The 20,630-nt window shown below is 38.6% G+C and overlaps 1 protein-coding gene across 8 annotated transcripts in view; it reads left to right on the forward strand.

Moving 5' to 3' along the window:
- Nucleotides 1–20,630, forward strand: part of WDFY3 (WD repeat and FYVE domain containing 3) — a 142,078-nt gene that overhangs the window by 105,625 nt on the left and 15,823 nt on the right. For 6 of the 8 annotated variants that reach the window (XM_021394984.1, XM_021394987.1, XM_021394988.1 and 3 more), the window contains 20 exons: nt 1,497–1,596; nt 4,017–4,177; nt 4,808–5,037; nt 5,805–5,914; nt 6,571–6,753; nt 7,519–7,676; nt 8,859–8,936; nt 9,900–10,127; nt 10,882–10,935; nt 13,113–13,281; nt 13,493–13,656; nt 14,814–14,962; nt 15,231–15,351; nt 15,653–15,738; nt 16,125–16,205; nt 16,742–16,796; nt 17,139–17,258; nt 17,676–17,793; nt 18,768–18,874; nt 19,575–19,728. In XM_021394984.1, coding sequence (XP_021250659.1) covers nt 1,497–1,596; nt 4,017–4,177; nt 4,808–5,037; nt 5,805–5,914; nt 6,571–6,753; nt 7,519–7,676; nt 8,859–8,936; nt 9,900–10,127; nt 10,882–10,935; nt 13,113–13,281; nt 13,493–13,656; nt 14,814–14,962; nt 15,231–15,351; nt 15,653–15,738; nt 16,125–16,205; nt 16,742–16,796; nt 17,139–17,258; nt 17,676–17,793; nt 18,768–18,874; nt 19,575–19,728 — 2,626 coding nt within the window. The remainder of the gene's footprint in view (nt 1–1,496; nt 1,597–4,016; nt 4,178–4,807; nt 5,038–5,804; nt 5,915–6,570; nt 6,754–7,518; nt 7,677–8,858; nt 8,937–9,899; nt 10,128–10,881; nt 10,936–13,112; nt 13,282–13,492; nt 13,657–14,813; nt 14,963–15,230; nt 15,352–15,652; nt 15,739–16,124; nt 16,206–16,741; nt 16,797–17,138; nt 17,259–17,675; nt 17,794–18,767; nt 18,875–19,574; nt 19,729–20,630) is intronic. The other 2 variants (XM_021394990.1, XM_021394991.1) reach the window with 1 other exon arrangement.

A 20,630-nucleotide genomic window follows, 5' to 3' on the forward strand; every position in this document is an offset into this window, starting at 1 on the left:
AGTTTTATTGGTGGGTTCTTTAGCTTTAATTTGGCCAGTCAAATGGCTCTGTTAGCTTCCGCACGTGTAACTGAGCACGCTGTGTCAAGGTTTTGTTCCTATTTTGTGCTCTCCTTAGAGCTCATATTTTGGCATCTGAGCCAATAACTCCTTTTATCTGGTGATGCAGGAAGTGGCTTGCAACAGTAGATACTCAACACTGCAGCATTAGTTGCATAGCTTTCCTTAAGTTCTATTCTTGCAGAGTATGATTAATTTGTTATACATCCATTAGCCTGTGACAACTGTACTGGTTTTGCTCGAAATATAAAATCCTTACAAATCCCTGAAGAAATACTAAGTACTCTGTTTTATTCATACTAGATAAAGGAAAAAAAAAAAAAGTGGCAGGACACCTGGTGCCATATGCTATAAAAATTCAGAGTAACTGTATTTTCCTGCAAAATCTCCATTCAGGTTTGTGACAGCTGTGCAAAGCAGCCTTCTGTTAATGGTTAGGCAGGCAATGAGGAGTTTAACTGCTCTGATATATCCGCAGTGTCTTCGCACAGTGTATTTTGAAACATTTAGTTCACATCGATTCACATTCTTCCTCAGCCCCTAGCTACTTGTTGCCTCATCCCTGTGCTGCCGTGTCTCCCTGATTGCTTCAGCAGTTGCTGGAATTATGGAGTGTGCTTATATGATCTCCTATCACGTTTTCTGAGGTAGCTGGGCATCTCTTTGCTGTTGCAAAGCAAAAAATAAATTGTCAAGTGGTGCAGCTTTACATAAATATCAGGAAGAGTATTTGAGGCCGTGTCAATCTGTTCTGATTACTTTGCTGCTTTTTTTAATCTGTTACAACTTGCCAGTGTTTGTTACTAGTCCCTCATAAAGAGCGTGCTGGATATGTGTGTGCTGCTGAGCTTCTAGAGTGCAAAACGAAGCAAGCTCAATTAAATAGCCCTAAAAACACTGGAATGCTGAGTGGAGCATTTAGTAGATATGATAACGTGTTCTGGAACACCATGAGGTGATGGTATTTTTTCCTTTGAATTGCAAAGGAAATAAAGATTTGGTGCATCCGTCTATATTATGTGGCTGTATCAAGGCTGATGTAATGGTACACAAAAGTCCCCACAAAAGTGATGGTGAATTTAGATGTTTGATCTGTCTTTGTTTTCAGAACAGTGTCGTTATGTGAACTGAGGAGATCACAGCTGAACCATATGTTCAGTTACAAATTGGCGCATGTTTTAGGAGTGTGTTCTTTTCCATTTCCTATTATGGAAGAAGTAGAAGATGCATTGGCATCTTGGCAGAAGATGGATTTTAACTGAAGTAGTGCTCACTGCATAAAATTGCATACTGCTGATGTATATTTGATGTCCATTCCTAAGTTTTTAGATAAAGTTTGTGAGACTGGAAAAACAAAAATTCACCTAGAACACCCCTTCTCCCTTTTGGTGACCTCAGGGGTATTCATTATCTTTTCACTGTGTTTCTTGAATCAGGCTTCCCCTGAAAGATCAACGCGAACACAGCAGAAGGAGTTCCAGACATATGTTTTGGATAGCGTGATGGACCACTTACTTGCAGCCGATGTTTTGTTGGGTAATATAACAATGTTTAATTCTCAATCTATCTGAGTTAAGGGAAATTTTATGATTTTTTTTAATGAATTTATTAATGTCCTCATCTGTTACAAGTTGAATGCCTTCATCTCCTTTTTAGAATCATAGGAAATCCTGAGTTTGTATTCTTGTTCTGCCCTTTTCTTTGCTTTGGTGTGTAAACGATATTGCTGAGCTTTTATGTTCCCTCTTGGTCTTGATTGTGCCAAAGCTGTAAAACTGAAGTTATACAAAGAAACTATGGAGGATGAATCTTTTTGGCATGTAAGCCAGACAAATTTCAGTCCTGTCAAAATGAAATAAGATTAGGCCTTGCTATCCCAGTATCATCTATCTTGTCCTTCTTGCCTCGGCAAATGTGCTGGAGCTTTTGTTAATTTACTATGGGTGGGACTTCAGTTTTTAAAAGCTATCTTTTTTTCTTTTCCTCCTTCTATAGTAGCACCCCTAGAAATCCCTCTGGGAATTGAATCAGCTCCAAAAGAAATGCACGGGAAGAGTTTGCAAAATTTGTAACTATATGTCTGTAGGATGGGCTGTTCCTAGCAGAGCCTGTGTGTAGAAAATCGGGCCTGTAGGAGTATCACTGGTCAGGCGTGCAGCTGGATGTCAAGGTGGCCTTCTGGAGTTGCCAGGAGCTACTGGTCTGCTCTGTCTTCATCCTAGATGTCATGGGGCAGCACGGTTTTCTGATTAGATATACGTGTAAAGCCTCTCCCTTTGTTTTGCTACAGCAATTTTTTTTTTAATCTGAGTGCACTATATCAAATAATTCCAGAATCATTTACATGAGGCTCTGAGTCAGGTTATCCAAAGAGTCCTCTGCCCTTCTAAGCACTTTATGTAGACATGGAGCAAAACTTTGATTTCCCTAGATGTTCCTTCTTCAGAGTTTTGGCCAACTTCTTCCATGTGTGATGTGATCAGTTGCTGTGTGTGCAGATGGGGCAACAAATTAATAAATGTAAGGGAACTTCCAGCAAAATTGGCACTTGCTGATGGTTTTTGGGAGCATTTGTACTCAATGTTTTTTACTATAGCTGGACAGACATATGCAGCTGACTCTCATCAACTCCCAGCTTTCTTGAGCAAAGCGCAGTGAGAGTGAAGTGATGTCAGTTGGTATCATTTGTTATCTCAAGGTATTTTTTAAAAGTTACTTATATTTTTAAAAAAGCAAATAATTTTAAAAGGTTTAGGTAGTTCTGCACACATACAGCTCCAATGAAAGGGAGCACCATGCATTAACGTGATGCCTTAGGATCACAGGAGTATCATTTCTTCTGGACTCTGGGATATGTGTTTGCCTTTGGGTATGTTTGTTTGTCTCCGAAGTAGATTATTTATGAGAAACTGTGTCAGGAGATTGTGGATGTGTGTCCTGCTGAGATCATCGAATCACCTTAGGCTGTAGCTATCTTTTACAAGGAACTTATATTTCTGTCCCAGAGAAAGAACCTACAGAAGTATTTGTTTCTGAAACCTGTATTCTCTGAAAGGTTTTTTTTTTTTTTTTAAAGTGTGGTAGTCTTGATGTTTAAGTAAAGTAAACAACTAGGCAGAAGATTTCACATCTTGTTAGTTGTTCAGGTATAGTTTCAGTTACGTCTTTTTTTTTTCTGCCAGTGTGGTACGTGAGATTAATTAATTTGCTGGAATATATCAGGTTACTCAAGGTCATTGCATCATTTGCTCTGTGGAATTGGAATGCACTGGTCTAGAGTTTTATGGCATCCTTTTGTGGAAGAGGTGATCCAAGTGATGATTCTCAAATTAGAGGTTGAATGTACCACATGTGAAGTATGGTTGTCCTGGTTTTATCAGTATTCCATGTCATGACATTATGCAGCATCTGTTGCTGGTGATAGAATTAACTAAACTACAACAACAGTTGAACGGAGTCTCAGGTGATGTTTTAGTCTGCTGTCAGACATTAATCCAGAAAGGAAACTTAGTGTTACTGGTTAACACACCTCTCCCACCAGTAGGAATGGACTACCAGCAGTATCCATGGTGATTTTTGTTGCACTTTTTTTTTTTGCACAGTCTGATCCGTTCTAGTAAGCATGCTGGGTTGTAATTCCACATCGATTCTTTTTCACTTGAGATAGCTGCAGTAAGCTAGGGTAGTGTAAAGCTGGACGCTGGATTTTCTAGGATTGCTGTGGGAGTTTAGTGTGTGCCCTGCCCCTCTCGTTTTGGCCTTATCAGTGTCAATTTCAAACAATCACTTGCACATTCACTGTAGGTAAACCACTAGCTTTTAGCTTTTGTTTGACTATCCAAGTCTTTGCTTCTCTTTTACAGAAGTCCAGAAAGCACAAACACAAACTAATGTCAATATATCTATTCATATTTTTTCTTTTTTAATGAAGAAAGCTTTACTGTGCTGTTATCTAGGTGAAGATGCATCTCTGCCTATAACGAGTGGAGGAAGCTACCAAGTGCTGGTGAACAACGTGTTTTATTTTACACAGCGTGTGGTAGATAAGCTTTGGCAGGGCATGTTCAACAAAGAATCCAAACTTCTTGTGGAATTCATAATCCAGCTAATTGCACAGGTAACGGTGTTCTCTTATTAGCCTACTTGAACAGCCATTTTCATGATTTAAATTAAAATCTACAGAGTTGATCTCTGAGCAGCCTGCATACTATTTGGATGAGGCCTTTTACATGGTAATTGTGCAGCTTGGATAGGTCAGACTCAAGTGTTTTACTGTGTACATGCTACTGGCCTGTCTCTGGTCAGCACAGAGGTATGTTCTTTTCTTTGACTTTTTACTGAGCTTTTCTAGCACATCTTGTTAGTGTGCAGTACTTTACTGTGAGGCAGTTGAGTTAAAACTACTTTCAGATGAAATTGTGTTTTTGAAATCCCCAGGAAGCTTCCTAAATTTACCTTGGAAGATATTTTGAAAGCTTCCTCCTGTTCTGTTATTGAAAACTGCTGATGACTTCTGCTTTTGGAAATCAGAAAAAATAACAGTAGACTGATATTCGTAGATGTTGAAATCTTAAGTGTATTATCATGCATTGACAACATTTTGGCTCTTGAGATCACTGGAACTGATGCTGCTGATATTGAAGAATCAGCATGAGTCAACACGTGGGAAGATTACTTTCCTGTAAATTGATTTATCTGCTGCCATCTGATGATGTGTTTTTTGTTTTATTTTTTACTTTACCATCAGTCAAAAAGAAGATCTCAGGGACTATCGCTGGATGCAATTTATCACTGCCTGAACAGAACTATCTTATATCAGTTCTCAAGAGCACACAAAACTGTTCCTCAACAAGTGGCTCTCCTTGATTCCCTGAGAGTCCTCACTGTGAACAGAAACTTAATTTTGGGACCTGGAAATCATGATCAAGAGTTCATCAGCTGTCTAGCTCACTGCTTGATTAATCTGCATGTGGGAAGGTAAGTGTCTTAGAAGTTTATTCTAGAATCGGATTCACCTTTTGAACAAGTAAGCAAAATGTTGATAACAATTTGTAACTTTAAAGCCAGTGAAATGCAAGGGAACTGAAGTGATTCATTTAAATGAAATGATATTTGAAGAGCTCGGGTTTAAGGAATAGTCTTTTTCTTACAGAGCTATTTTAAAGTAATAGATCTCTAACCATTTTGTTATTACACTTTGATACTATTATGCGTTTTCAAGGTAGAAAGAAATGCTGGTGCTAAGTAATTGTCAGAGGGATCTGTCACTAGATTTGCTGTCTGTAGAGTCATTTAGTATGTATTCTTTGTCTTAGTAATTGGATGTTTGAGTAAGTCTAGTCAGGAATAAAACCAGGATGTGACATGTGCTGATAACACCCACTTGTCTGCTTTACTCCAGATGCCTGACTGGCATTTTCATTTTTCTTTCCAATAAGTTGTGAGACTTGAGTTTTATCCAAAGTCATTTGGAAATTATCGTCAGCATAAACCCTAATATTCTCCATTGATGGCCTCGGCCACATTGTGTTTCTTCAACAATTACTGCTTCCTCTAGTAACATCACTGTCCATATCATGTCCTTTTTCAAAAACATTCTGTTCATGTTGTGACTGTATATCATCAGAACTCAAGTGGATACAATGTGTTCCTGTAGCTGCACACATCCTTGTGCTTAGGTCATTGGGAATCAGATGTTTTAGTTTTTATTTGTTTCTGGTCATTAATTCATTGTGTATTTGTAGCAATGTTGATGGGTTTGGATTGGAAGCAGAAGCCAGGATGACAACTTGGCACATTATGATCCCTTCTGATATAGAACCAGATGGAGTCTACAATCAAGATGTCAGTGAAGGTAATCTTGAGTGATCAAGCCACGAATGTCTGCTAATGCTGCTTCTTTGTTGCCATCAGTAGTCCTTTACTTCTGTTATTCTTTAGACAGAATTGAATGCAATGTAAATGGCTCATTTTAAGCGTGCACTGTGCTTCTCTATCAGCTGAATCTTACAAGACCATAGTTAAGACATAACTGGTATAAGATGTAAAATATCATTAGGATCTTTCTCTTGTGGGAAATTTATGAACTGTCTGTGGGGAAAAGGGATTGTGGTTTTGTTCTTTTTATATGTTAATATTTATGCATGTGTGTATTAATGCACTCAGACAAAAAAGGTAATTTGTATATGAATCTTTGTGTGCATAAACATGTAATCTGTAAGATTCTTTTTAATCTCATTTTGTTTATGTATGCATGAGTGTGGGAGAGAAATAAGGACTACATAGAGCTGATGCTTCATATTCACAGAGGAAAAATTGTCAAAATCAAACTCTAGATATTTTCTAACGGTATACAAACGACAAAAAAGGTCTAGTTAAAGGCATTTCAGAAATCAAGAAAGAGGGGAAGAACCTTGAGTGTAATTGCTTAGTTTATTCAATCTGCTGTAAAAATTCCAGTTCAGTAAACACTGTAGAGAGCTTGCTGTTTGCGGTCTTGTACTTCTGCAGGTCGCCAGCTTCTTTTAAAAGCCATAAACAGAGTGTGGACAGAGCTGATTCACAGTAAAAAACAAGTTTTAGAAGAAGTTTTCAAAGTGACGCTGCCTGTCAACGACCGTGGCCAAGTGGATATAACTGTTGCAAGACCTTTAATTGAGGAAGCAAGTTTAAAGTGTTGGCAAAATCATTTGGGTAAGTGCAGCTGAAGATTTACCTGTTCTGAGTGGTAGCTTTCCCCAAAGTGAACCACATGCATTGGATGTTTTGATATGGGCTTACCTTTTGTGTGTTGGTAAATACTTCTTGTTGTTAAAGTTTAACATCTCTGATTCAGAAACAGCTTGGGGTATAGGAAATACTTGCACTCTTCCATACATGGGACCTTTATTCAATGCATTTGCAGATCCTAATGGCTTCTTGTGTTTCTGTGCGAGCATATACCAAAGAGTGTCTTATGGATTGCGGTGGCGGTGGGCTGGTTCACTTATTTGCCTTTCTGTGAACACTGCTTGTGATGACCTGTTGGGCCTTCCTCAGGATTGGATTTCTAGAGATGCTGTCTCCCTTCTTTGGAATATCCACTTTGTCTTTAAAGGATGTAGTTCAGCAAAACTGAAACTAGTTGGTGTTTGGAGGGAGGGTAGGGGACAACTTATAGCTCATAGACCTCGATTTTGGTAGTTGATGACAGGAGTCACAGATCTGTTAATCAAGTTCCTTTTAAACTGCAAAAAATACCAAGATTTCTCTTGGGAATCTATCCTTTTGAAAACCACCAATACAACAACAACAAAATCAACTCTTTCCTTAAAAAAACCAACACACCACTCAGGCAAGCACACAAAGTTTTTGAGAGCAACAGAAATTGTTACTCTATTTAGTGAAACACCAGTAACAACAACAAAAAAAGTAAAACAATAAAAATAAAAATTAACACATAAAATCCTTGTTTTTCAGCTCACGAGAAGAAGTGCATCAGCAGAGGGGAGGCCTTGGTTCCAAGCACACAGTCCAAGCTTTCACGAGTCAGCAGTGGGTTTGGCCTCTCCAAACTAACAGGTTCCAGGAGAAACCGGAAGGAGAGTGGACTCAACAAACACAATCTCTCTACACAGGTAATTTTGCTCCATAAAATGCAGTCTCAAATCCAGCATTATATGTTTGGAGTATATGGTAAATACTCCAATACAAAGTCTCTCTCAGGGTGTGAGGTGATAACTTGTGCTTGGTTTTTCCTTTGCTGAATACTGAGACTGTCCATTCTTGCTTTTGTGTGTCCTAATCCAGCAGGTGTATCTGCCTATCTTGAACAGTAAGCTGAGAGTTTAAGCTCTCTGGTTTTGGAAAGACCACTCAACTGCTCTGGTTAACTGAGTCTTAAATTCAGTTTGCCACACCAGTTTGTAATGGAGGTCAAGGTAGTTGCTTGCCTATAAAGTGAGGACTGGTGGAGAAAAACTGTGTTCACAGTAGCACAGGACCTGGTAGGGCATTGTAAGGAGTTCATATAAAATCTCTGGGACACAGAAAACAAAGGAAAGAGGAATCTGAAAATTTTGGAGGATTGAATTCTTACTGTAATAAGCACATGAAGCAGTGGGGAGATATCAGATCGTGGGAGGCAGATGTGTTCCTGCCATAAGGAAATGTGCAACTTCTATTGACCTCATCAAGAGTTGTGTCCTGTGTAAGTGGAAAAGAAGCTTGCCAGTTCAGTTGCTCATCTGGGAGTTATGCACTGGCTTTGACATAATAAAGAATTCTCAGTATTCTCAGTCCTTTTCCTGGTGAACAGACACACACATTAAAGTGAAAAGGAAGAAATCCCCAAACTCAGCAGAGAGCATCGGTTACCAGGCGTACTGTTACAGGGAGCAAAGTGCGAAAGCAGGTGTTTTTCCATACAGAATGATGCATACTGTTAGTGTTTCCATCAGATTCAGTCAGCATCTACAAAATATTACTAGAAAATAGAGAAAAGTAGTAGTATTTCTCAGCTAATGGCTCTTCTAACTGCTTGGGAAATGTTCTGGACCATCAGTCATGTGCTTTCAATATTTAGGAAATGTTTGCCTGCACATGAGTTTGCTGCCATAAAAACAAAGAAAACCATGAAAACACCAATGTAAAGCAAAACCATAAAACAACCTTGAAAATACTGTTGCATGCAGTAGTTTGTAGTTAGTCCAAATCATTTTTTAGGAAAGTTTTTGTGAGCAAGTTAGAGTGATTCATCTATAGCATTTCCAAAACTTGCTTCTATGAAGTCTGATCCTGTCTCTTTATCTTCCTATTAGGAAATTTCACAGTGGATGTTTACTCACATTGCAGTGGTTCGAGACCTTGTTGATATGCAGTATAAAGAATATCAAGAGGTATGGTTCAGAGAATTACCTGAAACTTATTTTTGACATGTTGGGTTGTACAAATCCCGTTTCTCCATACATGGCTTATAAAGTACTAAGAGGTTGATGGTGACACGCTTCAATGTATAGATACAATTATTATTTTCAGGATGCTTTCTTAATGCAGTCAAAAAAAAATGAGGAAAATTAATGTTGATTTTGTTGCAGCAGTATTACCTAAGTAGTACTAAGTTAAATCTTAAAGGCTTTGTACACTGTTTTAGAAAGCCATTGTGTTTCTATCCCATTTCTTTATTCAAAGTACTGCTCAAGATTCTTGGGGGAAAAAAACAAAAGAAACGCATAGAGAAATATTGTATGCAAAGACTACTTTGATAGTAGCATGAAAACAATTTTATTGTACCTTTTTATTATCATGTGGCAATAGAAAGTAGCTGTTCTGTGCCTTCTAGAAAGAAATCATTGCACCGTGCATTTTCTTCCAGGCATTCTCAAAGTCCTTTCATTCAATGTAGCTGCTGAAAGTTTCTGCAGGATCAAGTTATTGAAAGCTACCAGCAAAAAATTCACTAGATAAGCTTTGCTTCATTAAACTTCCCTCTTCTATTTAAGCGTTGGCAGGAAAACCATCTGCAATTCCTAAAATCCTTTTTAAAAATCAGTGTATTAATGTTGCATTTTTTTCATATTTGCCATTTACAAATACATTCAGTTACAGATTAAAACCAAAAACAGGGTTTGTTTATCCTCTTTTTCCTCTTCTGCTTAGAGTATTACAGTATGAACCTCGATTTTACAGTAGCTGAGACTGCAAATCTCATTAGAGTGTATTACTCTAATGAGTATTACTTTAATGCTATTAGAAATTTCAGTTACAAGACTTTTTGTAATGTAATGAAAATATCTGCTCGTATCAGACACAGGCTTAAAGACATAGCTTTTAATGCTTCATACAAATATGTTTGCATCCAGCGTCAGCAGAATGCATTAAAATATGTGACAGAAGAGTGGTCTCAAATTGAATATGAGTTACTACGTGAGCGAGGTTTGTGGGGTCCCCCCATCGGTTCCCATCTTGACAAGTGGATGCTGGAGATGACAGAGGGGCCCTGCCGAATGAGGAAGAAGATGGTGCGAAACGACATGTTTTACACTCAGTATCCCTACATGCCTGAAGCTGAGCAAGAAACAAACTTGCTGGTAAGTAATTCAAGATTTTGTTGTGAGAAATTTTACACCCTGATGTAAAGTTTTGTTTTTTGAGTGGCCTTAAGGTGCGTATTTTACTCCGTTGGCTTACCAGCATACTTGTAAGTTCTAAATGATTGGTAAGGTCCAGTTGTTCTTCACAGTATGTTTAGGGAGTGGACTAGACCTCTCAAAGCTCAAAATTGAATTAATTTGAGATCTCTGCCTGTTCCAAAACATGATGTGGTGCGCGCATGCTGATGAGCAGCAGAGGCATCTCCACTAGCAACAAGAGGCCATAAAACACCATACTTATGGATGGGAAATTTCTATCTGAGTTCTTGGCCTGGTGCTAAAGAACACTTAAAACAAATCTCAAGAAATGCAGAAACCAAGCAGGCCTATGGGCCTTGGTTTGGGTGTGTTTTCACTGAAAGTCTGTGACTATGAACATAGGCCACGTGCATTTCTGCCTGAGTGGCCTTTGGAAGCTTGGCAGTTAGTTCCTGTTTGCTTTTAAGGAATGGGGCATGCAGGATTTTTTTTTTTTCTCAAATCAAGAATCAGTGTTAAGGTACTTAAGATGTGAGAACAAAAAAACATTATATAGTCAACATTACACCACTAGGTATATTTGTCTACTTGCCACCTGGCACAGAATAGCTCTAGCGACATTTAAGTTCACACACAATGGAGAACGTACCATCATGCCTTCTTCTCAAAAGTGTTCTTTTTCTGATGCGTATACTTAATGCCCTGTTTTCAGTCTGACCTCTCAAGTAGACTTCCTGAGACAGCTGATGATACCGTTCCTCAAAAGGTAAAGAAACAAATACACTGACTGAAAGAATGTCAAATAAATACAACTTTTTTTGTTTCTCCTGCATGTTGGGCAATCTTAACAAGGCTTCTACATTTGGCTTTCAACTTGCTCTTTCAGTATACATTTCCAGGCCTAAAGATGTTGTTTTCAGTATTCACATTCGAGGACTTTACTGCGCTCTCCTCAGCCTTCCCCTGAATACAACTTTCTGTAGCTCTTTCCTTCTTTGCTGCACACTAACAGGCTGTGTTGGGCTGTGCTGTCACTGTTCTCACTGTGTACAGTGTTGTGGCTTGGGGTCTGAACTAATGATGTATGGAAAATGTTTAGTAATGGGCAACATGATTGGTGGGAAGCACCTGCTAGGAAAATGAATGTTTATTTTGAAGAGGGTCTGCTGAGCAGGTTTTTCTTTCCCCTTTTTGATCGTGGGCTGAAAGAGATCTATTTTTGTTAGGACTGCAGTCAGTTTTCTTTCCTTAGAGTCTTCATATTTATTAACGATGTTTACACTTTGTTTCAAAATATGAATCCTACCTTAAAAATAAAAGAATTCTTTGGAACTGGCTGCTCTGGGAGCATTTCCATGTTACACTGCTTCTCTGTTAAATTACATTCACAGTCTTGCCCATCACTAAGTATAGCGTGCAATATGTACTCACTCCTTTTAAAATACATACAACAATAAACTAATACAAATAAATGAAAGCAGTTGTTATGTAGAACATGAAATATAAATTGTTGCTGTTTCCCTTTCCTTATGTTAAAAGTGCTAGTTTGGATTTTTCATTCTAGGCTACATATCAGCTGTTACCACTGAAGTGTTAAAGGAGCAAAGGCTTAACTGAGCATTAGTCTGCGAATTAAATCACAGTGCCGTACATCTTTGAGTTTTGAGGCAGCCAATTTGACCTGAAGTAATGAATCTCCATGTTGCCAATCTTAATCACTTAGTCATTCCAAGCATCTACTTGTAATAGAGCTAATTTATTTTTAAGGGTCATTTAGTTTCCCACTGCATAATTGTACAGATAAACAACAACAACAAAAATCACATTATATGTATTTCCAGATACTACTGCAGAAGTGAACAAGTGAAATCTTAATTGAAATGGCAATTGATATTCTGCAACAGCACATGATTTAAAGCACTGAACTGTACTTATAGTAATATTTTGTAATTATCCCAATATAATTTCAAAAATAATGGGAAATTATGCTACAAAGTAAAAACTTTTATCTATGATGAAGAGCTGAATGTGTTCACAAACAGCTTTCTAGAGGTGCTGGGTTAAGCAGTTCTTGTAGAATAAAACTTCAAACTGAAGTATAAAATCAGTGGGTTTTCTTCCATCCAGGTGCAACAGTTGGTTTTAATTGGAGAGAAGTTCTTGGTTCTGTAATAGCTCTTATCCCCGCTTGCCTCTGCACTAATGTTTCTGACATTCTCCTCATTTAGCTGCTACTTTGATTTCTAATATTACCTCCGTATTTAAGTGGAGAACCAAAGAATTAACATGCTAAACAAAAAATCAACACCATGCCACCACCATATTGAAATGCATCGTAATCCATTGTGATTACAAATGATTCTTGATGAATTCTAAATGGATATTTTTATGCCAGTTTCCTTCCTTCTTGGGGACCTTCAAAATTCGTATTAATGAAAGAAAAAACTGAAATAGTTAATTTTTGAGCCTTAAACTCAGGTCCCCATCTCTTTCAGTTGATATCAGCTTCACTTATTTTCATCTTTTGTTGAGTTTATTCATGCCACTGTCTAGTTTTGCAGCTGGCTGTCTCATTAATGAGCTGCATGTGCTGCAGGGAGCGCTGAGAGATTCTAAAATATTCATTTGATCTGTCAGTCTTCTGCAAAAGTATCCCACCGGTCTTTTGTGACATCTGTTGTTCATTAACTATTAGCCACGCTCAGTACTCCCTGTGCTGTAGGTTTAGCAGCAGGTATTTCCACAAACCCACCGTTAATTCAGTGAATGAATAGCTCCCCTGTAAATTAAATTGGATCCAGTATGGAGTCACCGTTTCCTTATGTTTTGTACCACTGCACATGCACAAAACACATTGTAGGCATGCCCTGTGCTGCACACGGTGTCCCTGAAATGTGTGAGAAGAGTTGACTGACCAAGTGATTGTGTTCGATTATTTCTAAGAAACCTGCTCGCTACCGAAGGGCTATAAGTTATGACAGTAAGGAGTACTACATGCGCCTGGCATCTGGAAACCCTGCCATCTTCCAGGACACCATAGAAGAAAACACAGTGGGTGAAACCACTCAGCAGGAGCCAGAACACGGGGAGGACACAATTGCGAGAGTCAAAGGTTAGATCACTCCTTTTGTCCTGATCCATTTTCTTTAAATTTGTCTGCCTTTATATTTTCTGTTACATTTGCACTGAGATAAACATGAGGACCATGTAGGACTCTGTTTTCTGCCTTAGCATTGGATCAGCAATTTTAAACTTGAAGAGGTTTTTCACAGTGATCTTTTAATTCTCATTTTTTAAATTTTATCTTCATTGTTCTTTTCTAGGCCTAGTGAAGCCTCCCCTGAAACGGTCTCGCTCTGCTCCTGATGGAGGAGATGACGAGAACCAGGAACAATCACAAGATCAAATTGTTGAGGGCAGTTCAATTGATGAAGAGGAAAAGACGGACAATACAACTTTGCTTCGACTTCTTGAAGAAGGAGAGAAGGTGATGTGAACTGCAAACAAACAGTGCTTACTGTGTTGGAATTTCTGCGTTGCATGTAGCAAGCAGAAAAAAGCATCCTAAGTGCCTTCCCTGATCTACAGCAGCATCTGTTTAATATTCCACCAGCAGCTTCTTGTAGCATCTTTGATAAGAAATGTGTGCTTCAGTTCAAACGCTGTACTGGAAACTCTTTTTTTTTTTTTTTTTAACCTTCTCCCTGCTAAGGAAAGCCAAACTTGTCCTAGGACTGAGTCATAGAATCATAGAATCACCAAGGTTGGAAAAGACCTCCAAGACCATCCAGTCCAACCATCCACCGACACCTCCTCACTTAACTATGTCCCTCAATACAACATTCAAACATTTCTTGAACACCTCCAGGGTTGGTGACTCCACCACTTCCCTGGGCAGCCCATTCCAGCACCTGACAACTCTTTCAGAGAGAAATTTTTCCTTAAATCCAGTCTGAATCTCCCCTGTAGCAACTTGAGGCCATTCCCTCTAGTCCTATCGCTACATTACATGGGAGAAGAGGCTGATCCCCACGTTGCCATAACCTCCTTTCAGTTAGTAGTAGAGAGCCATAATGTCTCTCCTGAGCTTCCTTTTCTCCAGACCAAACAGTCCCAGTTCCCTCAGCCGCTCCTCATAAGACTTGTGCTCCAGGTCTCCTCTGCTTACCCAGCTGGCATAATGAGCTGAGAGAGGAAATGCATGTTGAAAATATAAATACTCGACAAACTGATTAATTGTTCTCATTGTTAGAATGAAAATTCTCGGCAGTGAATATTTTATTCCAAGAACAGTGTTGAAAGGCTGCTCTGGTTATTTCATAGTTCTGTCTTGTCTGACGTATGTCAGTAAATAGATTTGTGATCAGTCAAGTTAGCTACAGTTGTGAAATATGCCCAAGAAGCAATACTTGTGTAAGTTGGTAAACTTACCAATCTATATCATACAGTGGAAACTTTCTTTAAACTACCTTCCGAATTGCTGATCATCAAGGTTATGTTTTTCTCCAGTGAGTGGGAGAAATAGCAGAATTGTTACTGTATCTACACATAATAAAGCAGTGTCTAGGACTGGTTCTAACAGAGTAATGATCTGAGTCTTAGCTCATTGACCTACTTCTGCTAAGTGCCTGCTTTTCTTTTCAGATTCAGCATATGTACCGCTGCGCTCGAGTTCAGGGCCTTGACACTAGCGAAGGGCTTCTCCTCTTTGGCAAAGAGCACTTCTATGTAATTGATGGATTTACCATGACGGCCACCAGAGAGATACGGGACATTGAGACATTACCTCCAAAGTGAGTGAATGAATAAAGAATTTCCTCAGTCTTCAGTAGGTGAACAGCTGATATTTAATGAGATTTTTTGAGGGATCAGTTACAAAATAATATTGAAATTGCTGAAGATCTCAGGAGCGGTTGCCTCTGTGTTCACAGAATACTAAATGTGGTGTAGTTTATTGTGAAATAAGTTATTTCTATGCCTGTACTCTCATAGGAATGAAAAAAATGATTCTTATAATGCATCTCTTTTTTAAGTCACTTTCCTGTTTATGCTCGTTTACAGGATGCATGAGCCAATCATACCTAGGGGGGCAAGGCAAGGTCCGAGTCAACTCAAAAGAACGTGCAGCATTTTTGCATATGAAGATATTAAGGAAGTACATAAAAGGAGATACCTTTTGCAGGTAAGTTGGGCGCAGATCAGTGTTTGGCAAGTGAAAGCTATTCATCATGATGAAATACGAGTCCTTAAGTCTAATGATATCTGATCTGAACCATGTGTGGCCTACCATGACTTAATTATTTGGATGAAATAGTGGATTTTAGCATTCTGAAAATAGAACAGCTGGTCGCACTAAGCACAGCGTGCGTTGTGATAATTTGGTGTCATGTGTTGCTCAGCATGACCAAACTGATTTACTTCTGACCTTTGGAGGTGACAAGCAAATGTGTTAATGGTGACCTATTTGTCTTGTTTGTTTTCAGCCAATTGCAATTGAAGTTTTCTCAGGAGATGGACGAAACTATCTTCTGGCTTTCCAAAAAGGGGTCAGAAATAAAGTTTATCAGAGGTATTGTAAAATAACTTCGGTTAGAATATTTAATGTGATTATTTGCAAGTATCTATCTTGAGTCATATTTGAGCCTGCAGTGATCTGCTAACAAGATTGCTGGTGATTGGTGTGAGACAGTTCATAACTCTGTAGCAAACATAGTATAGCATCAGAAAGCCACTAGGAAGTGCTAATGCCTGTACGCTTAGCTTGCTGCATGTGGTCAGTGTGAGAGCTGTGACAGTCAGTGTAGGTGTAGAGCGAGGAGGGACATTCTGGTTTTGCTGAAGATGTTACATAGCTGCTCAAAATGAAATAATTGTACCAGTTGTGTTAATTTCTAAGCATAAGACATACCTAGGACAGACATGCTAACAGTAATCTCCTTTTGACTGCCGGTGCAGGTTTTTGGCTGTGGTGCCGTCTCTAACTGACAGTTCGGAGTCGGTGTCTGGACAGAGGCCAAACACCAGCGTAGAACAAGGGTAAGCGTTACCATTCCTCATAAGCTCTTTATTTCATTGGTTTCAAATGAATGATGTTTATCTTAAGGTCCAGATGTACCGGTGAGTGCCCGTATAAACCTCTGTTTATAACTGGGCAATGCCAAATAAATACTGATTTTTATGCTCCAACTACTTTAAATGTTCTAGTATCATCGACACCATTAGTATGTATTCCTACAAATAAATACATGTTTTCAGGATTCATGTTATTGGTACATTCAGAAAGAACTGAAGTTCCAAAACTCTTTGGCTTCTCTGGGTTGTTAGATACTTTCCTCATCAGCAGCATGTCAAGTAAGTTTGAACGTGCACTGAATTCCATGGATAACGTGCGTTATTTTAACAGTCTGTGCTCAGAAATAAAATAAGCCCTGCTAAAGCAAAAAGGAATGAAATCCATTTTGTCTAATTGTAAAAATTTGTAAGTTTTAATCTCGATACTGTGAATTGTCTTGTGAAGATGCAACCCAAATTGTATTGGTAAATCAGAAAATGCACTTTCTTCTTCTAACTAGGTCTGGCCTGCTTAGCACTTTAGTGGGAGAAAAATCTGTTACTCAAAGATGGGAAGTAAGTGTGATTATTTTTTATTTTTAATTGCACATTTTGTAGCGATATATACTTAATGCACCTGAGTTGCATCCTATGAACAGGTGGAATATACTGCTTTAGAAAAAGTATCTCAGTATTGTAATTGGTTATATTTCATGTTCAAATTATATTTCATTTTGGTTATATTTCATCATCAATTAGTAAATTATTCTATCATTAAAATTATAGTGTGTGGGCATTGTAGTATTGAAGTAAGTTTCCTGTATTTGGAGAGAGCTGATGCAAGCACCCAGAAAGTCTGACAGCTCAGCTGATTGTTGTGAAGTGAGGTCTTTACAGCTCTGTTATGTCTTCCTTCAGAGAGGAGAAATCAGTAACTTCCAGTACCTGATGCACTTGAACACCCTGGCGGGCCGGTCCTACAACGATCTCATGCAGTACCCTGTCTTTCCCTGGGTCCTCGCAGACTATGATTCAGAGGTAAATAAAATATCCTATCAGTCTAATAGTAATTTCTTACGTGTTTGAGTCTTGTGAATATTACACTTGGCTTGCACTGCCTTCATAAAAACAAGGCTTATCTTTATTGCCTTTTTTAATTTTCATCTCCTTTGTAATGTCCAGCCTATGCAGTCAGTGGGCAGGATACTAGAGGTACTTGGCAGTCCTGATCAGACAGGCCCTTGCCCATCCTGATTTTATGGGTGCTGTTGGACAGGCGAAGGCCCACATGTTCTGTTTGCTCTAAGGCAGTTGTATCTCCCTTGTGTAGCAGTGTCCAAGACTGCAGCAGTGAGTTTTTGCGTTAGCTTTCTGAAGTATATCTTGAAGGATGTTGTGTCCACAAGGAAAGCATGTGTTTTTAAAATTGAATTGGTGTTTGTTTTATTTTTAAAGGAGTTGGATCTTACAAATCCCAAGACCTTCAGAAACCTGGCCAAGCCCATGGGGGCTCAAACAGAAGACAGGCTGGCCCAGTACAAGAAACGATATAAAGACTGGGAAGATCCCAATGGTAAGAAATGGTACATCCTGCAGGAAGAAGAGCGCGGCATGAGCCTGCCACAGTCTGGGGGGAAGTCATAAATTTTAGTTATGAGTCGAGACTTCTGGATGTGGATGTGCAGAGCCCTATCATGGGTCTTTTAGGGACCTACAAACAAATATTAAATTGAAGCAAAGGAACGTTGTTGTTATGTTGTTGATTTTTAAATCTGACCAGCCTGTATTTATAAGTAAAAATAAAGACAAAGCAGTTGTTTTTCAAAACAGTTCAGCGATGTCTAAAGGCTGGAAATGGGAAGGTACAGGAGAAACGTGCAATCAGTTGTCTCTTTAACTAGTACAGTTTGAGTGCTGCTGCAAGGCAGTAAGTTGTACAGAGAAATGGGAATACCTCTGCAGAAGCAGCCATTCAACTTCATTTCTGAGTTCAATGTATGTTTTACTGCTCAGGAAGCAGTGCTTTCCTTGCTACTATCCAAAAGAAATACAGGCACTAGTAAATTCTTAAGTTTGTAATGCTTCAAAGTGAATCACAATCAAGTTATGTATTCTCTATTTTAGATCTTATTTTAGCTGTACAAAGTCTGTAGCCAACAATTGAGAACTGTTTCTTCCCAAGCCTTATTTCCAGAGTAATCAAGAAGAATGAAAGCAAACAAATGTTCCGTCAGCAGAAATCACCATAGCTGTGCTGGAACACTTCAAGCATTTTAAATAAAAAAAAAAAAAAAAAAGACTAACCATGTGGTATTGCTGGGCAGAGGCCCAATGAGTTACAGCTACTGCACTGCAGCTTGAACTGAAATGGCCATGAGAAAACATACAGTTTTTGTTGACTCAAGAATGAAAGTTACAAGTGCCAATTTTAAATGCGTCCACGATCACAGAGTAAATACAAGGCAGCAGTAGTGAGTACTGTCACCAGTAATTGTTTCACTTAACTGCTTTATTTCTTCTGTGTGCATGATGTTTAATTTTCTGCAGGTGAAACTCCAGCTTATCATTATGGGACCCACTATTCATCTGCCATGATAGTGGCTTCCTATCTTGTCCGAATGGAGCCTTTTACGCAGATTTTCTTACGACTACAGGTAAAAAATATAAGACCTCATTTCCTATATTGCTTTCCTGCTGTACGTTTGACTCCTACATGAACAAATGTGATCTATCTGCTCTGCTGTCATAAAACATGTTAGAAAAAAATAATGCAGTTGAGTGTTTGCAGGTTGGATTGGTCCAAAAACCTTTGAGGTTACTTAATAATAGGTGCAATGGAATTCACATTTCTCCATGAAGTTAGAATGTTTTGAAAAAATGTTTTGAACAAAATAGCAGCAGGCGAAAACCAAAGACAATTTTGCGGTGAATAAGATTACATATTTCTTCAAGCCTTATTTGTCTGCTGTTCAGAGAATTGTATGCCAGTTCCTTAATTTTTTGTGAAGATGTTAAAAGGTTCTTTTCTTAAACCAATACTTCTATCCCAGCAGTTTGTTACTAAGTGTTAAAATAAAACAAAATTTGCAGAGCCTGGAATTTTTGGCAGATTGAGAGGGAGCTGGGATCCTAACATTACATTTCCAATATTGTCCTAGATGGAAGCCATCAAGCAAAGAGAAATGTGTTTTCTTTGGGATGATGTTTCCCAAGACTAAAATTTGAAGTACGGTTGCGTGTGTTTCTTAATATTCTAAAGATCTCTATCTTGACACGTTTGCGTATGTGTGTTCTGGTTCTCCTTCTCTCAGCAAGGTACTCGGGTGGTCTGATGGTTCTCTCTTTGTCCTGCAGGGTGGTCATTTTGACCTGGCAGACCGAATGTTTCACAGCGTGCGGGAGGCCTGGTACTCAGCATCAAAGCACAACATGGCAGACGTGAAGGAGCTCATCCCAGAATTTTTCTACCTCCCTGAGTTCTTGCTCAATTCCAACAATTTTGATCTCGGTAAGCAAAAACAGCTGATAGCATTGCTGCCAGTGTGAGAGTGTTGCCAGGCAGTCTGACATGAGAAAAGCTCATCAGGTGGGAAGAATATGACACACTTAACTGCATGAGGAAAGGATGGATGGCTCCATGTTAGTATAATATTTTTAAAAGTTGGAATGATATAGAGCTTATTGGTTCATCAGTAAGAATATAGCACGAGTTAGTATTTACTTCTGTGATGCCTTCTTTTTTTCATTTTTATCTACTTTATCTTCTCAAGCAGCAAGTGTTAATTTTAAAAGGTTAATGAATAGTTTGTTCTGACAACTGCTAAGAGAGACATCTAAGTACTCAAAAAGTTTTTGGCTTGAGTTGAGGTGGTTTTGTTGGTTGGTTTGATGATATTTTTATTTTATTTATTTTTAATTCAACCACTTGTAAGCACTCAGATCATCAACATTTACCTGGAGTTCTCTGGTTTCCTTTTTCCTCTATGTGGTATGTTACTTCATTATGTTGTGTATCATCTTCCTTAGTGATTTCAGGCTTCACAAACTCTGCTTGACAGTTTTCACTTGTAGGACTTCCTCTTTAACTGTTTTTAAAGGTTTTGTTGAAATGTGGCTCTTAGTTTTTGTGACAATAATTACTTAATAATAGTCTAATTTCACATCCATTGGCCATAGGAGATAAAATATTCTTTGGAATGTATGGCACACATAACCGAGGCATTCAGCTCTTCTCAGTTCTGTGCTGTGAATCTAATAGCCATAAGAAAGATCAAGTGATACATTTAAACAGCCTCAGATCTGTTGTTCAAAATGTAATGTAAGAGATTACAAAAGCAATAACAGACTGGAAAAAAAGACCTGGAGAATATCTCCCAAATGTACTTCAGGTATGAGGGTATGACCATTACC

This window comes from Numida meleagris, chromosome 4 (assembly GCF_002078875.1).
Source record: "Numida meleagris isolate 19003 breed g44 Domestic line chromosome 4, NumMel1.0, whole genome shotgun sequence".
NCBI classification, from domain to species: domain Eukaryota; kingdom Metazoa; phylum Chordata; class Aves; order Galliformes; family Numididae; genus Numida; species Numida meleagris.